Source organism: Micrasema longulum, unplaced genomic scaffold, assembly GCF_059751315.1.
Source record: "Micrasema longulum isolate JH-2025_06_02 unplaced genomic scaffold, ASM5975131v1 h1tg000264l, whole genome shotgun sequence".
Classification (NCBI taxonomy): domain Eukaryota; kingdom Metazoa; phylum Arthropoda; class Insecta; order Trichoptera; family Brachycentridae; genus Micrasema; species Micrasema longulum.
The window spans coordinates 130,869-150,674 of NW_028277468.1; the positions used below are offsets into that span (position 1 = coordinate 130,869).

Sequence of the window (19,806 nt, forward strand, 5' to 3'; positions counted from 1 at the left end):
TTCCTAAGAAGTTACGTATTTATATTAACATTTTTGCAACAGAGAGGGAAAACATTTTCGAGAAGGGACTATGGAAGTTTAAGAATTAACAGGGTTTATTTCACACATTTTTTACGCCCATTAGGCTTTTAGATACATAGCAGTTATAAAAAACATGAGAATATAAACAACATAAAATTAAAAAAATATAATATAAAGAAATAAAAGATAGAACAGTGTTTAAAATAATTTATTTATTTATTCATATTTTTTGCTTACAAACTATAATTAATAGTAATAAAAAAAATGTGACCCCACTGGGGTTTCCCGTGCCGAGAGCACTTAACAATACACTTTTTAAAATTACATTTGAGAATAAACAAACAAAACTAACTTAAAAAAACTAAGATGATCAACAAATATTCAGACAGTTTTAAAAACAAGGTATTTATGTACATCTATATTATTTATATTACAAAACACACAATGAAAATAACAAAAACCTTACATAAGCTTTACACTTGTGGAGCAGTTGCTTCAATATTGGTATGGGAAAATGAGACAATCCATTTTACTTCTACCTAGCTCCGCTATCCATTTTTTTATAGCCTTTTCTAACATTTTTTCGTTACTAATTGTTTTAATAGATAGTGGAAGTAGGTTATAGATTTTAATTGAATAATACTCAAAATCCCTTTGTCCGAAAGTGGTTTTAGTTTGTATTTGTTTAAGTTCTATTTTTCTGTGCATTTTGTTTTTTATTTTAAAGTATGTTAGTATGTTAAATATTCTCACATCTCACAACACCTTCGAGATTTGCACTGGTTATAAAGCCCAGAGAGAATAAAATACAAGTTTTGCTGGACATTATTCAAATCCTTTCATGAAATGGCTCCAAAATACCTATCGTACCTTTGTATTAGAGAAAATACAAAGAAAATCTACTCTTAGGTCAGCATTTGATTCAGGAAGAGGAAAACTTGTCGAAATCCGGCCCTCCCCAAAAACTAGATTTGGAGATCGTGCTTTTGCCGCCGCCGGCCCCTCTACCTGGAAAAAATTGCCTTCAAACTTACGAATCATCGACAGTCCCAGTCAGTTCAGATCCCAACTAAAATCCCCCTTCTTTAGACTATCATACCCTCAATTTTAAATCTGGAAATATAATATATCACTTAAATTTAGTTAGAATGAAAGTTTAGATATACAATTGTAAAGCGCCCTTGAGGCAATTTTTTACAAAAATGGCGCTATATAAATCAGCCAAATATTATTATGATAAAGTAATTTTTATTGTAGATGCCCTTCGTGGGTTTATGAACAAAACAAATAAAAATGAACAAATGAAAATAAACATTATTTATTTATTTATATATATGCCCAATGGGCATTTTGAAGGCCACATTTGTGCATAGAAAATTATTATAAAGGAAAGAAGAAAGACGCGATGGTATATAGTAGACTTGGCGGGAGTGGAAGCGGGAGAGAGGTGTTTATAATTGAATTTGTTTCAGTGATCGTTTGAAAGAATATAACTTGTTATCAAAGAAATCAAGACTGGTATGTTTGTTGGCAGATCTAAAAAATATGGGCATAGGGGAATGAAAACCATAATTAGTTCTATGGTTATCGGTATAAAAGAGTAAGTTTTGTCTGAGGTTTCTAGTTGGGATATTTAATTTAATTGAGCTCAGTAGTTCAGGCGCATCAAAGAATGAGTTGAGAATTTTAAATAAGACTATAAGGTCGGATTTATTTTAACGGTCTTGAAGAGAAGATATATTCAAGGTAGATTCTAACTCATTATACGTATATAGGTCTCTGGATAAGCCCAACCTCCGGCCCATCTATCTCAAAAATTGATGTTGAACTGATTTAGTATTCTTGATGTGAACATCATAATATGGAGACCAGATAACAGAGGAATACTCTAAGTGCGGGCGAACTAGGGAACAGAAGAGAGTTTTAACGGTATTTATATTTTTGAAGTCAGCTGTGCTTCTGTTAATAAATCCAAGAAGTTTTGAGGATTAATTGATAACATGTTCATTATGTAAAAGAAAGTTTAGTATTAAATTTAATATTTAACTCTCGGATACTGGATACACAGATAATAATAGTAGTCGTATATGATTGGATTTTCCAGACGAAAAGCTTAACTTCTATTAAGAAACTGTTTTATTTACTTAACTATTACTGTTTCTTAAATAATACAAGTTGTAAACTTCATATAATTTCAATTAATATAATTATGTACCTACCTACTTTTATCAAATAGAAGTGTTAACTTTTACTTAAATTAAAGATCAACTCAAAAAAAAATATTACTTATAAATTTGACAGAGTAATTGAGATGATTTAATAAGATGGGAAATCAATTTTAATTGAAAGTCTTATAATGACAAATAATATCTCACTACGTCGTTCAATTTGAGTTCATCGCCATTTTGGGGCGTTAGTTATTTCGAGTCGAATTCTTTGTCTCGCAAAATTTATTTCCATCCGTATAATAGGATTTCTCTTTGCAGCCTATTTTCGCATTTAATAAGAGCCGAGTAAACTTATCTACATTCTCGATTGTTGACGTGTCCGCTAAGAAGTAAAAAAACACCCCTTCGAGGCCACATAGATGAAACGTCAGCGTAGTTTTATCTGATCCGTTTTTACTGCGCACGCGGTTTTGATAGTTCTGAGATCAGAGTTCAAGATCCGTCGATACGCACGAGGAAAGGAAAATTTCCGAGAAGATTGAAATGATTGGGGTAAAAACAAAGTCTTAGGTTACAGTTAGGGATATTAGTTCTCACTTCAAGGGTGGTTAATAACTAAGGGGTGGAATTTTAGGTGACAACCCAATTCCTAATTCAGGTCCTCCGCCATCTTTGTCCACACTACGACCCGATTTTGATTATAGACGTTTTCATCCGAAAACAATAATACTATTTAAAGACTGATACATGTAAGGAAATTCGGCTTTTAAAGCCTTAGTTTATCGGTTTTCTAGGCGTCAGTTAACCAGCTCTCTAGGTGTTCTATTTTAAACTGCTCGAGCGGCACGAGTAAACGGTTTTTCTTGTGTATTTTGTATGGAAATACAAGAAATAATACGACCGCGAGAGCGTTTGCAATACCACCCCAGGCCTAAGTTATTAATACACCTCCAGTTAATCGACGCTTCGGTCCTCATATGACAATACGGCTCAACAACAAGCTTCATCCGGCCGATTATTTATAGTTTTTTTTTGTCTTCTAAGTAAGTTTTTGCATTTAACACTTAATAACTTTAACAAATACTGTAAATGTTTATGATGCCATTTTTACTAGTAATCACAACAAGGGTGCTGTACATTTTATTAAAAATTAAATGACCTATAGGACAATTATATTACATAAACCGTTTATCAATGTTTGAATTCAATGCCATGATATTTAGTGTATCATTAATCATATTGTTGAGAACGCTGTGTTAAAATGATCAATGACCCCCTCCCCGGATTCAAATTCGTGATTCAATAAAATTACCTACAACTCTTAATATATATTTTAATAAAACAATCACAAATAAAAAAAAGCGATTTATAATAAGAAAAAATAATTAATAACCAAATAAAAAATATTTATTTTAGTCCTCTGCTGTCTAGCTTCGAAAATATTGATATCAAATTACCACCCCTGTAAAAAAAGACTTGATTTATTGGGTTTACGTTTAGTATTTAGTTAACACGATAAAAATAAAATTGGAATTAATTCATTAGTTACGTAGACCTTGACGAAGAAGCTTGTTTGCTTTGAAACCGATCGGTGAAAAAAAAAAACTTTTTAAAAACAAAGTGGTTTTATTTATTTTTTAAAAATATTTTTAATGACAAAAAAGTTTCGTTGCTGCCCACCCGTATAAACGAATTGATGAGGGCAATTGGTACGGAGTTTTCGTGGCAATAAGTTTCACATTGTTATAGGTTTAACAACACATCATTCTTTTAACACAGAACACTTATGGAGAAATGCTATTATATACACATTGAGAACTGAAAACAAATAAATGTAAGTAAGAACCTCCTTAATTTGTTGCAAAAGAGAGAGAAAACATTTTTGTGAAGAGAATATGGAATCCTAGGTATTTACAGGGCTTATGGCCTGTCATTGACTGGTTTTGTTCCCTTCTCAAAAATATTTTCCTTATCTTTTACAACACATTGAGATCTAAATAACTCCCTAGGGAGGAAATCCAGCCCGTCTGTAAACTCTTGGACATACTCAAAACACTGTTGAATTAGTAAGAATAATCTTTGATCAGTTTTTTTGCATTTGTATTTTTTAATGTTTTTCATATTTTCTATGTCCTTCTTTCTTCGTTTGTTTATTACTAATTTTTTTCTCTCTCACTTTATTCCCATAAAGATACTTAAATAAATGTTTATTTATTATTTCAATATATAAAATTGATATTACTATTACTTTATTTACTATTTTGATCAAACGCAATGCCATTCTAAAAAAATCATTATTAATTGTTTTAAATTAATTTTTTTAGACTATTTTTTAAAATTGAAATTTCTGTTATTCATATATTTTATTAGCTTTTATGTATAAATTGTTGTTTTTTCCCCAAAGTTCTTTTAAAAAATAGTTTTATTCCACGGATAAGATTTTTTACATGTAATTTAATATTCCACGTGTACCGGATTATTTACAAATCATTATTCTTGTTTTATTATTTTTGCGATGGGCGTATTTAATGGTTGATAAACGTAGGTTTATGCAAATATTTTCGTACATTCTCGGAACAATTTGTTTCTATTACCCACAATATATAATTTGATACAAAGGAAACATTAAAGCATAATGCAAAACCACTCTCATTTAGCTCAGAGTAGTTCTTTTTTATCATTTCTCTAGAAAAGTGTCTACGTAATGCAAAAAATATATCTTTAGCATGGGTGTTACATTTATGGTAAGTATTTCATTGTTTCAAGTTCTGATTTCATTAGAGAAGCAGAATATAAATTCACTAGTTTTATTAACACTATACTTAGTAACTGTATCATGAAATAAAATTTAATTTATTGTAAGATACTTGATTAACACTATTTTTATTTTTTTTAAAGCGTTTTAAGGAGAATTTTAATGGTTAACCCGTCTGTTCCTGTGATGTAACCGGGGTTGCAAACTGCACTTAGTTAATTAATTTATGTATCGGCAACGACATAAATATTATTTTTTAACGATCTCTAAGAAAACTTCAACACATAAGAAAAAAAATAGCATATTTAGGTACATTGGATAATTTAAAATGAATTATTTTGATCACCAAAAATTATAAAATATCGAGTACCCTGTGACAAATATATAAAATACTCATTTGAGAGAGAGATATTTAATGTAAGGAGATCACTAAGCAAGACACATTTATATTTTTTTTATGATGAAAAGAGACGGTGTATATCTGGTGAAATCTCAGGTTACCTAAAGTTAACCTAAGGTAACCTTAGGTAAAGAAAATGTGTTTTAGAATATTTCATAGTCCCTTGACTGGCACCTGAAACGTGAGACTGATCATCTAACCTTCATGTAACAAAAATGATCAAGATACGCTGCGATTTTGTGTACCAAAACAGTGTCCTATGCACCATTTGGTGCGGAAAGGGGGTGATGATGATGATGAATCTTAGGTTACCACACCTTGGGTAAGGTAGTTTATTCACACATTACGTTGAATTTTAAAGCGATAACTTTACATACCTACCTATATTAGTTATTCTCGAAGACATCAATATAATATTAACGTATTAATATAAGTGTATAGCTTATTTTAGGGTTTTTGTTATTTTCATTGTGTGTTTTGTAATATAAATGATATAGATGTACTTAAATACCTTGTTTTTAAAACTGTCGGAATATTTGTTAATTATCTCTGTTTTTTAAGTTAGTCTTCTTTGTTTATTCTCAAATGTAATTTCAAAAAAGTATATTGTAAAGTGTCCTCGGTACGGGAAACCCCAGTAAGGTCGCATTATTTTTATTATTTATTATAGTTTGTGAGCGGAAAGTATGAATAAATAAAATAAAATAAAATAAATATGCCAAAATTTAATACTAAAAATTTTGAAAAAAGTTGAGTATATCAGGTAATAAATTTCTTTAACAATTTGACTGACAAAATAAAAATTATCAAGGTCTTAACAAAATTCAAGCTAAAGGTAAAAATATTTGTCTATCAACCTCCTTAATTAATTGTTGCTTTTTACACTGCTACATTTAAGTTTTTTATTTTAAAATTAAGGAAACATGTATTAAAAAATACGAAAAAATCTACAGTACTAGAAATTCTTTTGTTGAGAAACTTGAAAACATTATTTTATAATTTTCTTCACCATGTTGTAGTATGTATGTATGTGGGTATATGTGTATGTGCATGTAAATGAGTGTGCGTGTATGTGTGTATATAATTATACATGCGTTCGCACGCATGCGCATTTGCATATGTATATGCACTTATTTATAAAAAAATGTTTTTAAACCTTCATTTATATTTTGGATATATATATATGTATTTTGTACTTAAATTATTAATATTATAATCCCACAGCAAGCACAAATTGAATAAATTAAAAAATATAACATCTACTACTACCATCACTCCATTTTCCTGTAGGCAGAGAGGATGGACCGCCATATTTATTATTTTTTTTTTTTTTTTATTTATTGACACTTTATATACATATACAATAAATATACATATAAGGGCGGGCATATTGCCTTAAGGCAATTTCTTCCTACCTACCCAAACCGTTCAGTTTCAGAAAATTATAAATATATGGACATATTGCATCTTACAATTTTATACAAAAATTAGATTAACAAAAATAAATAAATGTATAAAAAAAAAATAACACTTTACTATGAAGAGAGGAGAGGGGATGGGAAGGATAGAAGAAGGATAAAGGAACAATTTAAATATTTAGATAGTGACATTTCAATCTTGACTTAAATGTAAATAAAGAAGGGGCGTCTCTAACATTAGTGGGTAGATTATTCCACAATCGAGCGGCTACTACTGTGAAAGAGGAGGCAAAAAAATTAGAGCGATGACGGGGTATTAAAAGAGTTCTCTCGTTACTAGAACGAAGAGATAGTCCGTGTTGTGAAAGAGGTTGGATGAGCTCTCTCAGATAAACAGGCGAAGTGGGATTATTTAAAATATTGTGAAGAAGTGATAGAATGTGAATGTTTCTTCTATGCCTGATACTGAGCCAGTGTAGTTGCGTGCGATACTCGGTTATGTGGTCAAATTTGCGAAGATTAAAGATATAACGAATACAAATATTCTGCAATCGTTCTAACTTATCAAGCAATTCAGAGTTAGCATCTGGATAACATACATCCGCGTAGTCAAGGAGTGGAAGAAGTAAGCTCTGGACTAATGTTTGCTTAACATTAATTGGCAAGAAATTCTGTAATCTTTTAAGTGAGTGCAAACTGCTATAAAGTTTACGACTAACTTCGTTAACCTGATCGTGCCACTCTAAATGCTTATGAATGATAATACCTAAGTTTTTGACTGAAGTCATGAATGGAATTTCTGTACCATCTATTTTGAAAAGAGGAAGTGTGGAAAAATTCACTTTTGAATACATTTGTTTACTACCAACAAGTACAATTTGGGTTTTTGTTGGATTTATGAGAAGTCCATGTTTTTTTGTCCATGAAGAGATATGGTCGAGTGCAAGTGACATTACTATATGTGTTTCAACAATGTCGACAGGCTCGAAATGAATATACAATTGCAAATCATCGGCATATAAATGGTACGAACAGGGGAGGTTTTTTGTTATTGGATTGATAAAAAGGGAAAATAAAAGTGGAGAAAGTACCCCCCCTTGTGGCACACCGGCGGTAAGATCAATCCAATCTGAAAAGACATCTGCCATTTTAACGCATTGACGACGGCCACGTAAATATGTTGAAAACCAATTTATCACGGATGAAGATAGATTTAAGGACTTAAGTCTAGCGAGAAGCAGGTCAAAATCAACAGAATTAAAAGCACTACTAAAATCAAGTAGGACCAAAAGCGTTAGACGTTTATCATTCATTGCTTGTCTAATGTCGTCAGTTATTTTAACTAAGACGGTAGTAGTGCTGTGTCCAGCCCGAAAACCAGATTGCAGAGGATCAAGTTGATTATGAAGTGTCAGATAACAGTTAATTTGTTTGTAAGCTATTCGTTCAATAACTTTGGAAAAGATAGGCAAAATGGAGATGGGTCTATAATCTTTTTTGGATGCTGGGGAGCCATTTTTGGGAAGTGGAATAACGAAAGCCGATTTCCATTGGGTTGGAAAGTAACCAGATGAGAGGGAAAAATTAATAATATGAGTAATAATAGATAAAGTAAAAGGCAAAGTCATATGAATTATCGACAAACTCAATTCATCGCTGCCGAAGGATTTAGTTTTGATAGAAAGCAGAATGCGCGATACTTCTGATTCATTGACGACGGAGAAACGAAATTGAGGGACATTAGAATTTTGTGTATTGTTCATATCATGTAACAAAGAGCGTTTTAAAGCTTCGTCAATTACCACCGGAGGGGTAGAAAAATGCAAGTTTAGTTCGTTGAGGTTCAGCGAACTACCTTTATCAACAGTGGAAATAGCTTTGCCCACCCCGAGTGAATGGAGGAAGTTCCAAGAACGTGCGGAAGAAAGATTATTAAGTGAATCTTTAATATGTCTTCTTTTAGCATTCCGACACAGTTGGTTACAACGATTTCTGAGTGTTCGGAACTTTTCCCAGCCAAGGACAGAATTGATTAATTTTAGTTTTGATTTAGCTTTGTCGCGTTTTGCCATCAATTTTAAAATGTCATTGGTAAGCCAGGGAGCTGGGGGATATTTCAGTTTCACTTGTCTTAAAGGGGCGTGGGTATTAAACAAGCCAATGATAGTACTGTTTAAAGAGTTGACTTTTATATCGAGATTGTCCGTTTCGTATATCTCCTTCCAGTCTATGTTAGAGGCGTCATTCTCAAATTGTTCTTTGTTAATATTACGAACATTTCTAAGATGTAAAGTTTTTTTGTGATATCGTGGACAGTTTATTTTATAGCTTAAATAGAGGAGGTCGTGATTTGAAAATCCGGAAGCAGTCAGTTGGCCGTAATTATTGATATTATGAGGGAAGGTAGTAAAAATAAGATCAAGAAGTGTATGGGAAGATTCAGTGTGATGTGTTGGTTTAAGAGGGAGTATAGAGAGGTTAACTGATTTCGCTATTTCCTCGAGCTGTTTGCTTCTGTAGTCTCCCTTGAGAAGACAAGTGTTAAAGTCACCCATGATTATGGTATGATCGGATTGTAAGGAAAGCGATTCCAGCAGTATCTCAACTTCTGAGAAATAATTAATATTGGGGGGACAATACACTACACCGAGCAGAAGATTGTTAAACTTGAAGTTAACTTTTATAAATAAGTACTCTGGAAAACCTTGTGAAGAAGAAAGAGATTTTGTGATGATAGAATACCCAATATCAGCGCGTAAGTAAATTCCAACCCCCCCTCCGACTCTATTTATACGATCGTTACGTATAAGATGGTAACCCGGTAATGGATACAATGTGGAGAGAAGGGATGGCTTTAACCAGGATTCACTTATCAAAATGGCGTGTGTGGATAAATCAGAAAAGGTTGCTAGAAGGTCAGAATAATGGGAGGGAATACTCTGTGCATTAATATGACACACGTGAAAGTTTTTAGGGAAACGTGAGAAATTGGAAGCCAAAATATCGTGAACCAACATGTCATCAGAAGAATTGTGTATGTCAGATAAATCAGAGATTTCTGAATGGTAGAAGGAAAGAGGTGAAGAAGGAATGGAATCAGGAAGAGAATGAAAGGACTCTTCAGATGAGGACATAGTAAATGTATAATTATAACTAATCACTAGGTAAAATTAAATAACAAAATAGAAAAAAGAGAAAACAGGATTTTAAAAAATGAGTAAAACGGGGTGACAACCGCTTAATTAAGTTTAACAAAGAATAAATAGCACAGGCGCAATAATGCAGTCATACATTTTACATTAGGTTATAAAAAGTAAAAGTAAAAAACATATCTACTATAAGTACAAGTGTTATCAAGAATTAGTAAACTTATATATAATAAAATACTTTCGCAGATACATATAAAAAAAAAAATGGAGAACATCTATTTAAAAAAAAAAATAAAAAAAATCTTTAAAAAAGTATGTTTCTCGTATTAAATAAATCGTATAAAACATTACAAATGATAGGTTTCTTACATTAAATTGAACAACGCCAACAAGTAATGAAAGCAATACAGTTAGCGGTAATACTTTGTGTTTTGCTAAAAACACTATGAAATTGTGCCAGCATTCAATGAATATAATGTATATTATTATTACTATACATCCCAATATCCAATATTGCCCGCATCATTGCACCTATAAAATAGCATAATAAAAATATTCTATGGGCTGACCATAGATAACATTAAGGAATTTAATAATTCATTTACTTATACAAACAAAATATCTATATATGGCAACTTGGTAGTAATATTATAATTCGCTAGAGGCGACTACACGCAGGCAGCCGCGCTGTCAAATTTGCAGATAGATAATGTAGCACTATAACAAGTTTGTATAATCATGAATAATATATCATTTTAAAGGAAAAGAAATAAAAAACAACAAAGGCGTAACTAAAGGACACGAATGTAAAGAATTAAGAGTGTAAAATGGTTTTAGAGCAAAGCTTGTTATACATGATCGTAGTGGATTGTCTAGTAAAGAGTATTCTTTAAAAATACTTTCTTTGGAGGAATGACAATTGTCAAAACCTAGACATAACCTTGAAACATCATTTAACAAGAGGAGTTAGAAAATAAGTGACATGATAATGGTAAAATAACTGCTCAATCTAAAAAATAGTCCAGATTATTGTGTTTTGTTTTGTTGACGCGGTCTTAACTCCCTTCGTGTCGTGTTGTCCGCCTTTAGATCATCTAGTTCATCTTGAGTCTGGAAATTGTGTATCTTCCCATTAAGTTTAATATAGATAATTCCTTCCCTGGTCCAGATAGTTTCGCCTGTGAAGTGCTCTTTAGTTTGTTTGAAAATGGACTGCCTTTCCCTCGTCAAATACTCCGTTATGAGGTACAAGTCTAACCTAATACACATTCTTAGCTTCTACCCATACGTCTTGTCATACATGCCCTTCGGTTGTGTTTGCTTTTGACATTAAAAGATTTAAGATTTTGGATAATCATCTATATTCATATATCATAAAGTCTACAATGTATGCAAGAAAAACGAATTGCTAATGAATGTTTATAAATCTAAAGTAATAGTTTTTGAAAGGGATGAAAATATAACTAAATGTGAGATCAGTGTGAACGGAGATATTCTGAATCAGGTTAAAGAATTTGTGTATCTGGGAAGTATGTTTACTAGGGATGGAAATACCGAGAAAGATATTGAAAGGAGGGTGAGTGACAAATGTTTATCGCAGGAGGCTAAACTAGCAGTTCACAACGGAGTTCTAGTGCCAACTCTAATGTATAGGAGCGAAGTATAAAATTGGAAAAATGATGATGAAAGTAGGTTGAATGCTATAGGAATGCGATCCCTCAGGCGAATGTGTGGTAAAACGATGTATGATAGGTGCACAGATGTCGAGATCCGTGAACTGTGTAAGGCTGAGACATGCATTATCAATAGAATCAAGAAAGAAGTGCTGCGTTAGTTTGGACATGTAGAGCGAATGGACAGCGAAAAAACGGCTTAAAGGATCTACGATTCGAATGTTGATGAATGCATAAAACGAAGAAGACCGAGAAAGACATAGCACGATAAAGTCCGTCAAATACTTGAAGATGGACATATCAAAAGTAGGAACAATCGGCGTGCGTGCTTGAGAAGATGCATGAATGTAGAAGAAGCGAGGTCTGTATGCAAAGATAGAGTGATATGGCATTCTTTCCTCTCTGCCTACCCCTACGGGGAAACGGCGTGATGATTTGTTGGTGTTGTTGTTATCTATATTTTGATGATTCAGTTAGCTGGTACATAATTTTTTTTGCACCACAACAGGCAAAGGGGCCTAATCACAGTGGTAAATTACACCACAGAACACCCAGGCTTGAGAAAATTCACATTAGATTTTTTTGTTCTCCCTACAACAACTTAATTTAATCAAATCTGCAGAGGGTTGATTTCAGTATGCACGAAGATTTAAATTTAAATGTACTCGGAATATGTAGGTCTTCATGAGATCGACTCTTGAAAATAATTACTATTTGGAGTCGAAGGACCGTATCAACTATTCAAAACTAGTATAACAATAATTTTAAGCTTTGACTTTATCGTTCAACAAGTTTGTAAGGACGTGCAAGGGAATGCAATTAAACCATTCTAGTCCCAATGCTCTCTTGCCTACCCAGAACATTCCCACTGATTTTCTTTAAAGCCGTAAAGTTCATTTTACTACTTCAATTTAAGTACCGTCGTGTCCTGTTGCCGGCGTAAAATTCAACGGCGGTAATTTTGAATTCGGAATAAAAAGTGACATTAACTTTTTGCTATCTGCTTCAAGTTTAGATCAGCGAAAAAAATATGACTCATAAATTTTGCAATTTTCCTTTTTTTTCTATTAGAGTGAAATTTATGAGTTTTGGACGCTTTTTTCATCGGATACAAAAAAAAAAGAAAAATATATTAATAGATGGAAATGTAATTTACATTGAAACTAGAGTCAACCTATAATCCAAGCCACCTTAACTTAGTTGAGATTTGTAACAATATACATAAATTTAAATTTATTTTATTAAATCTATTCTAAAACTGTTTTTTGTACAACAAAAAAAAAACTTCATGAAAATTATAAAAAACCTTTCTCAGCACGGGTTTTCCAATGAGGAATACATTGCTTATTTAATTATGTAATGAGTTCTTCTGAAGTATTTAGTGAATTAATAAATTACAACAGGAATGGATAACATTTAAGAGAAAGGAATATGTAAGTCTGGGCATTTATAGAGCTTACAGGGTTTAAGTGGTCACTTTGAACACTATGTAACATTCACCATTTTTTCTATGTTTGATCTGCTGATTTACTGAAGTTAAAGACCTAAAGTGAAAAGATATTTTAATATAATTATAAATCCCCGTATTGCGGGCCAACTGTTTGTGACACCTATTTTTTATCGTTCAAATGAAATCAATCAACAATCAATCAATCATCAATTTAAAATTGGGTTGTGGTCCTGTGGCTAGTGTCTCGGACTCACGGACCAAAGGTCCGTGGTTCGAATCCCACTCTACTCCAACTCGATTCCATTATCTAATAATGAGTTATTTACAACTCGTTGAAAATGGCCCTCAAAATTAAATATTTGGGTAAATCATAAGAACACATATATTTCTTTAAAAAAAATAATCTTATATATCTTTCCTATTTATATATTAAGATTATGCATATAATATGTGTGTTCGTTTTGAACCAACGCGCGCGTATTGTCGAACCTATCTTGTTTATTGTGGACAATACATCGTATGCACTTCATTTTGTGGTTACCTACCGTATTATGTAGAACTTGTTGCACATTATTCATTCAATATTAAGGAATTAAAATTTTAATTAAAATGCTTTACTCATAATAAGGTTTTAAAACTTACTTTACCTTTTTAGCATACAATCAAAACATCATAACGGAAAATTGAATTATAACAGATAATTTATAGATAAAAAATGGTTTTCCTTATTCAAAAGACAATCGGCGAAAATATCCACCTTCTTGGTTTATAAGTTGAACATGGATAGTTCTATTCTTTATTTTGTAAGGGCTAAAGACCGAGTACTGTGGTTCTTTAAGCATTTTTCACATAAATGGGTTCTTTATGACCTCGGGGTTTATCATAATTACAAAATATGTGATACACAATAAAGTATATGAGGGTTGTTCACCCCACTACAGCCTGCGCCGTTGTGTGAGTAACGATAAGATATTTGTCATTAAGGCCTTGTATTTTTATGGTTCGCTACGAAGGTCCTTTATCTGATCGGCAGATGTCATGTAGGGGAAAAAAATAAAATGGATAATGGAAAAAAAATATTTTAAACGCTTCTAAAAATTGAAATTTTCATATCATCTCATCATTCTCTGTACGCTAGATTAATTTTTGATATAAAAGTTTTATTTTTATAGGACTGAATACAAACTCTGTTGGCTTCTTCTGTTGTAAGTCACTGCACAACTCTGCTCCGAAATATTAAAATGAGCTATGCATTCCAGATGAACTAGCTGACAGACGTTTTACGCTTAGGTTAGGTCATCTACGGCGATACGAAAAGTCATTACGTGCGCAACCGGTGCTCTAAATTTAGAATTGAGTGGTTTGTGGCTGAACGAACAGTCAGTTGATGAAGGTTCGCCTATCCTAGGTCCGATCCTGTGATTTCTCAACATTCAATATATTTATTTATTTATACTTTTACATTGTTTGTATTCTTTTTCATACAGAATAATGTTCCCTCACTGGGGTGTCCCGTGCCGAGGAAAACATTTTACAAAATGTGAAACATGCCTAAGATTAGCTATTTTACAAAGTTAAAATAAAAATAACAATAAAAAAACGTAATTAATCCAATTAGCCTAATTATAATTAACATAATAAACTATAAAAAACTAAAACAATCATAAAAACAAAACCATAAAAAAATATATAAAAATAGAATAATAATAATAATAAATAAATAAACTAATTTATATAGACCAATAGAACAAATTTCATAAATAGTACACAGATTTTACCTATTTAGCTTGATCCACTCATCGATCCGTGCGCAATCCACCTCCACTATCCATTTCTTAATAGCAATTTTATATTGTGAGAACTTGCTAATTTTCCTTATGGATAATGTAAGTAGATTGTACACTTTAACCGAATAGTAAGTCAATCCTCTTTGACCGAAAATTGTATTTATTTTTTTGCAGCATCAGGGTGGAGTATCTAGTAACTCTTGTATTTGTAACGGAAGGTAGAGAATAATGAATTATCAAATATGTATTTATTTTACTCGTTGCTATGGCATGGCTATAGGTAGCCACGGTTGCTATGGGAACAGTAATGAATACCCATACCAAAGAACATTTTTTTTTCTTAAATTTGTCTCCCCGCATCCGCACGCCTTTTTATCGTTTGCCTAAATTCCCACAAGAAACCGCACACCTTTTCATATTCTGCCCGCATTCATCGAGATATATTAATTCGGTATATTTAAATTGTGATTACTTACGTAGCTGATCATTGGAAGATTGAAGGCAGCCGCCATCCGCCCTTCGTGGACGCACGTCTCCTGGGGACCGATATAGGCGGTGACATTCCTGGCCCACAGAGCGGCCGTCTGCCGGATGGAGGTGACCTCCTCACCGAAGGTCTCCGCCACAGTGAAGTTCAGCGAGTGCCCCAGCTTCCCGAGAGGTCCCGCGTTCACTTCGCTTATAGCCAGAGATATTGCTCCTACAGAAAGATTTACGAGAGTAAATTTATTTAAAAAATTACAACAGCGATGAAAAACATTTAAGAGAAGCTAATATGAACGCTGTTATGCAGAAAGCAGCCAGTCCACTATTATTCAAACAGTGGAAATTGGTGTTATTGGGTGCATAAAGTCAATTCTGTGTTCTACTAAAACAGCCAGGCCACTTTCATACAAAAAACTGTAATAATCACCTTCTGAAAATAGGGTCGATCACAAATACAATTTAAAAAAAAAAACACCCACAGCGCTAGAAAAATCTGACGGTATTATAAACATTATTAAAACTGGTCAAATAAATATCAAATCATGTTTGTAATATTTATAAAAAACTAATCTATTTATTGTTTTTTATTTCTCAAAGTCAAAAACTTTCCAACTGTTGTGTAGACTTGATTATTTACTCGTTTCATAAAGGTGCTATTATCTCAGCTTCACTTTTCTATGGCTGGCTGCTTTCTGCATAACTACGTTCATATAAAGGTCTGGGCATTTACAGGAATTATGACCTGTAATTGGCTGGTTTGAGTGGCCGCTTTACACACTGAGTAACATGCACCATTCCGCTTATGTTTAATCATCCACATTTTATCTAATTTTGTATGAATTCGTTGGTTTCAATACATTTTTAAATAAAAAAATTTTTTCAACAACAGCCAATTCCACGTGCCTCGATAATTTTTTTCAGCTTCGTTTGAATTATCCATCAAAATTATTTCTTCCGTGGTCTATTTATATAAAATCCTTTTTTTTTTTTTTTATTGAATTTTTTTTTTTTTTACAAAATACATTTTTGAAATACAAAATAGGTAAATATACAGAACATCTTATATATAACGTTTCTACCTCTCTAATAAAGTAGATACTTGTGTTTAGAGAGGGAGTTCGTTTCACATTTTTTTTTTTTATAAACAAAGTAAATTAAAACAAAGTAAATTAAAATTAAAATTAAAAATAAACAAGGTAAATAAAAAATAAAAAATAAACATTCTTTGGTATGGAGTCTAGGAAGGGGTGAGTCTTTAATGTTTTTTAATTTTAGTTTTAAAAGTTTGATAATTTTTTATAGATTTTAAGTTTTCCGGAAGTTTATTAAAGTTTTTTTTACCTATATACGTATAATGGTTTAACGCTGCTGTTGTTTTACATCTGTGCAAAATTAAATTATTAGAAAATCTAGAGTTACTTGAATTTTGCACTTCAATTGTTTTTTCTTTAAAAGTTTGTAAAATAGAGGCTTTATTAAAAATTTCTTCAATTGTTGGTATATTAAGTTCTTCGAATACTAGTTTTGATGGGTAAGTTCTGGGCTTTTTAAGAATTATTTTTGCAATCTTTTTTTGAATAATAGAGAGTTATTTTAAGTTTGTCTTATAAGCTCCTCCCCAGCCTATAATTCCATACTGCAGAATTGACTGTATTAAAGCATAATAGACTGTTTTTATAAGTTTTAGAGATAAAATATTTCATAGTCTAATGAATACATTAATGAGTTTCCTAATTCTTTTGACCATAGTGGCTATTTGTACTTTCCACTTCAAATTACTATCAATTATAATGCCTAGGTACTTAATATTATCCGCTTTTTTAATTGTCGAGCATAATTGGGGGCAAGAATGATTAATATTGTCATTTTGATTATGGATCGTGATATTGAAATTTACTGGGAGGTCAAATTGGTTAATGGAAAAGGGTAGAAAGAAAGTTTTTTCACTGTTTAGTGATAATAAATTACTATGAAACCAATTTTTTAATAAATTGATGTCCTCGTTGGCATTGTTCTTTACTTCTTCCCAATTAAGTCCATTTATAATTAGGACAGTGTCGTCAGCATAAGATATTATTTTCCCATTTAATTTTAATTTAAAAATTTCATTGACATATATAATAAACAACAAGGGGCCTAGTACTGTGCCTTGGGGTATACCAAAATTTATTAATTCAATTTCACTTAAGATGTTAAGAATTTTTACTCTTTGGGTGCGACATGTCATATAGCTTTTTAGCCATAATAGAACTTTTCCTTCTATCCCAATATATTTAAGTTTATTAAATAATTTTTCATGTGATATGATGGTTAAAATTCCAGTCTATAGTCAACAACAATTTTGACACATAAAAAATATTGTTAAATTATTGTGTAGCATGTTTAATAATACACGTATCAAATTGCACATATTTTAGAAGACTTCCATAATATTATTCTACGTTTCCCAATATCTACGCGAATTTTTCCTTTACAAAGGGGGGTGTGAGGAGAACGAGAGGTGAATAAATGTACAAAAGCCTTATTTAGATGAAGCAAATATCTGATAAAAACGTGTTTAGGGATCTCTCTCCCTGAAAGGACGGAAAAAATATGTTTTCATGCTTTGAAGACCATAACATTACTAGAAAGCACCCCAATTTATGTGAACGAGCATTTAAGCATATTTAAAAAATAAGTTTTGAGGTAGACACTGTAAATAAAAAAGGGGTAGTTTTAAATGACATAATTGCATTTGGGTTTTAATACCTATTTTAATGTCTAAATATCATCATAATTACAATGAATTCCCAGACAATCGTAAATTTTCTATCGTAGAGTATAGTCGTACAAAAATAAAAATTAAAACTGCTCTAGTGAAAACATTTTTGAAAAGAAAACATGGAAGTCTCATTTACAAGCTGTATGACCTGTTATGCAGGGTCAAATCATCTAAAGAAGCGATTATGCACAGCTTATCATTATATTTGTCTTTTTATAATATTTTTTTATACGTAGTTCCAATGTTTATGGGGAAAAAACAAATTATTTAGGATAAATCAGTACCGCCATTTATATTTTCCTTTCAAAAACATCTATATTGTGCGCCCAGCGCTCAGCTTGATCTCAGTGAACGATGAAACTAGCCAATTACCTCAGCTTATTACTCCATACAAAAAAGTACACTATGTTTTAGGTCTTTAAACAAGTCGCGTTTTTTCAGTACTAAAACAAGCTTGCAAATTACAAATATTATTTGAAGATTTTCTATTCGGAAACTAATATTTCGAACATTATTTCTGAAGGACTATTTTTCTTTGTATTTGATAGGATACCGTTGAGATATAATTAAGTATTAAATACGACATGTGGCGTTCAAAGTGGCTGTTTTTGGCATTATTCATTTTAAAAAGAATCGGCTAGTACTTAGTGTTGACATTTTAATCATAATGGAAATATCCGATGAATGTCATTGTGGTATTTTTAATAAACTTTTTTACAAGTGTAGCATTAAAATAATGTAGAATAAAGCTACGTATCTCGCAAACTGGTTTTCTCAGTGTTCATGTATGGTGTGCAGTGCTGGACACTGAGGGAATCTGAAAAGAAAAAAATCGAAGCTTTCGCGATGTGGTATTGGCGGCGAGTACTGCGGATTCCGTGGACGGCCAGACGTACAAATGCATCTATTCTCCAGGAACTGGACATAGGAAAAATACTGATATCCATGTGCGAGAAAAGAATCCTGCAGTTCTTTGGGCATATTTCCAGTGAAGATTCTGATAGTTTGGAGAAAACTATGAAAACTATGGATTGAAGAGATCTCGCAAAGTTAATAACAATTTTTGTTTGAGTTGATTTCCACAGAACCACAGAAAACATAGCGATTTATTATGATGTTACTTATATATTATGCACTTATACGATGTGTGGCAGAAAGTAATGAGATTGGCAGCACTGCAAGCGATTTGGCAAAACTGCGTTGTTGCCCTTTATAGAGCACGTGCAAGTTTCAACTCCTTAAGTTAACCACGTGATTTTTGTGGCTGCTATTAGTGAAGTTGTGTTTTGGTAGTGTGTCACGCAAAATGGAAAAGCGGAATTTGGAGCAACGTTGTGCCATCAAATTTTTTGATAAGCTTGGAGAATCGTCAAGTGTGACGTTTGAAAATTTAAAACAGGCCTATGGAAAACATTCTTTATTCCGATCACAGGTTTTTCAGTAGCACAAATAATTTTTGGAAGGCAGAGAACACGTTGAAGACGAACATCGTTCAGGAAGGCCTTCAACTTCGAAAACCGACGAAAACATCGAACGTGTGAACACTCTTGTGAGATCAGACCGTCGGTTAACATTAAAAATGTTGAGTAAACAATTAAATTTCAACCGTTTTACCGTTCGTCAAATTTTGACTGAACATTTGCACATGAGAAAGATCTATGCCAAGATGGTGCCGAAAAACCCCACAATTGAGCAGAACGAAATTCGAAAAAACAAGTGTCTTTTTAACAGAATCGCT

The 19,806-nt window shown here is 32.2% G+C and overlaps 1 protein-coding gene across 1 annotated transcript in view; it reads right to left on the reverse strand.

Annotated features, from left to right (window-relative positions):
• The window catches only part of LOC148283057 (guanylate cyclase 32E), a gene marked incomplete at its 3' end in the record, with an annotated part of 223,567 nt that overhangs the window by 129,511 nt on the left and 74,250 nt on the right, over positions 1–19,806 (reverse strand). Inside the window, exon 4 of the mRNA XM_088224128.1 lies at positions 15,298–15,521. Within this exon, the coding sequence (XP_088080254.1) occupies positions 15,298–15,521 (224 nt within the window). The remainder of the gene's footprint in view (positions 1–15,297; positions 15,522–19,806) is intronic.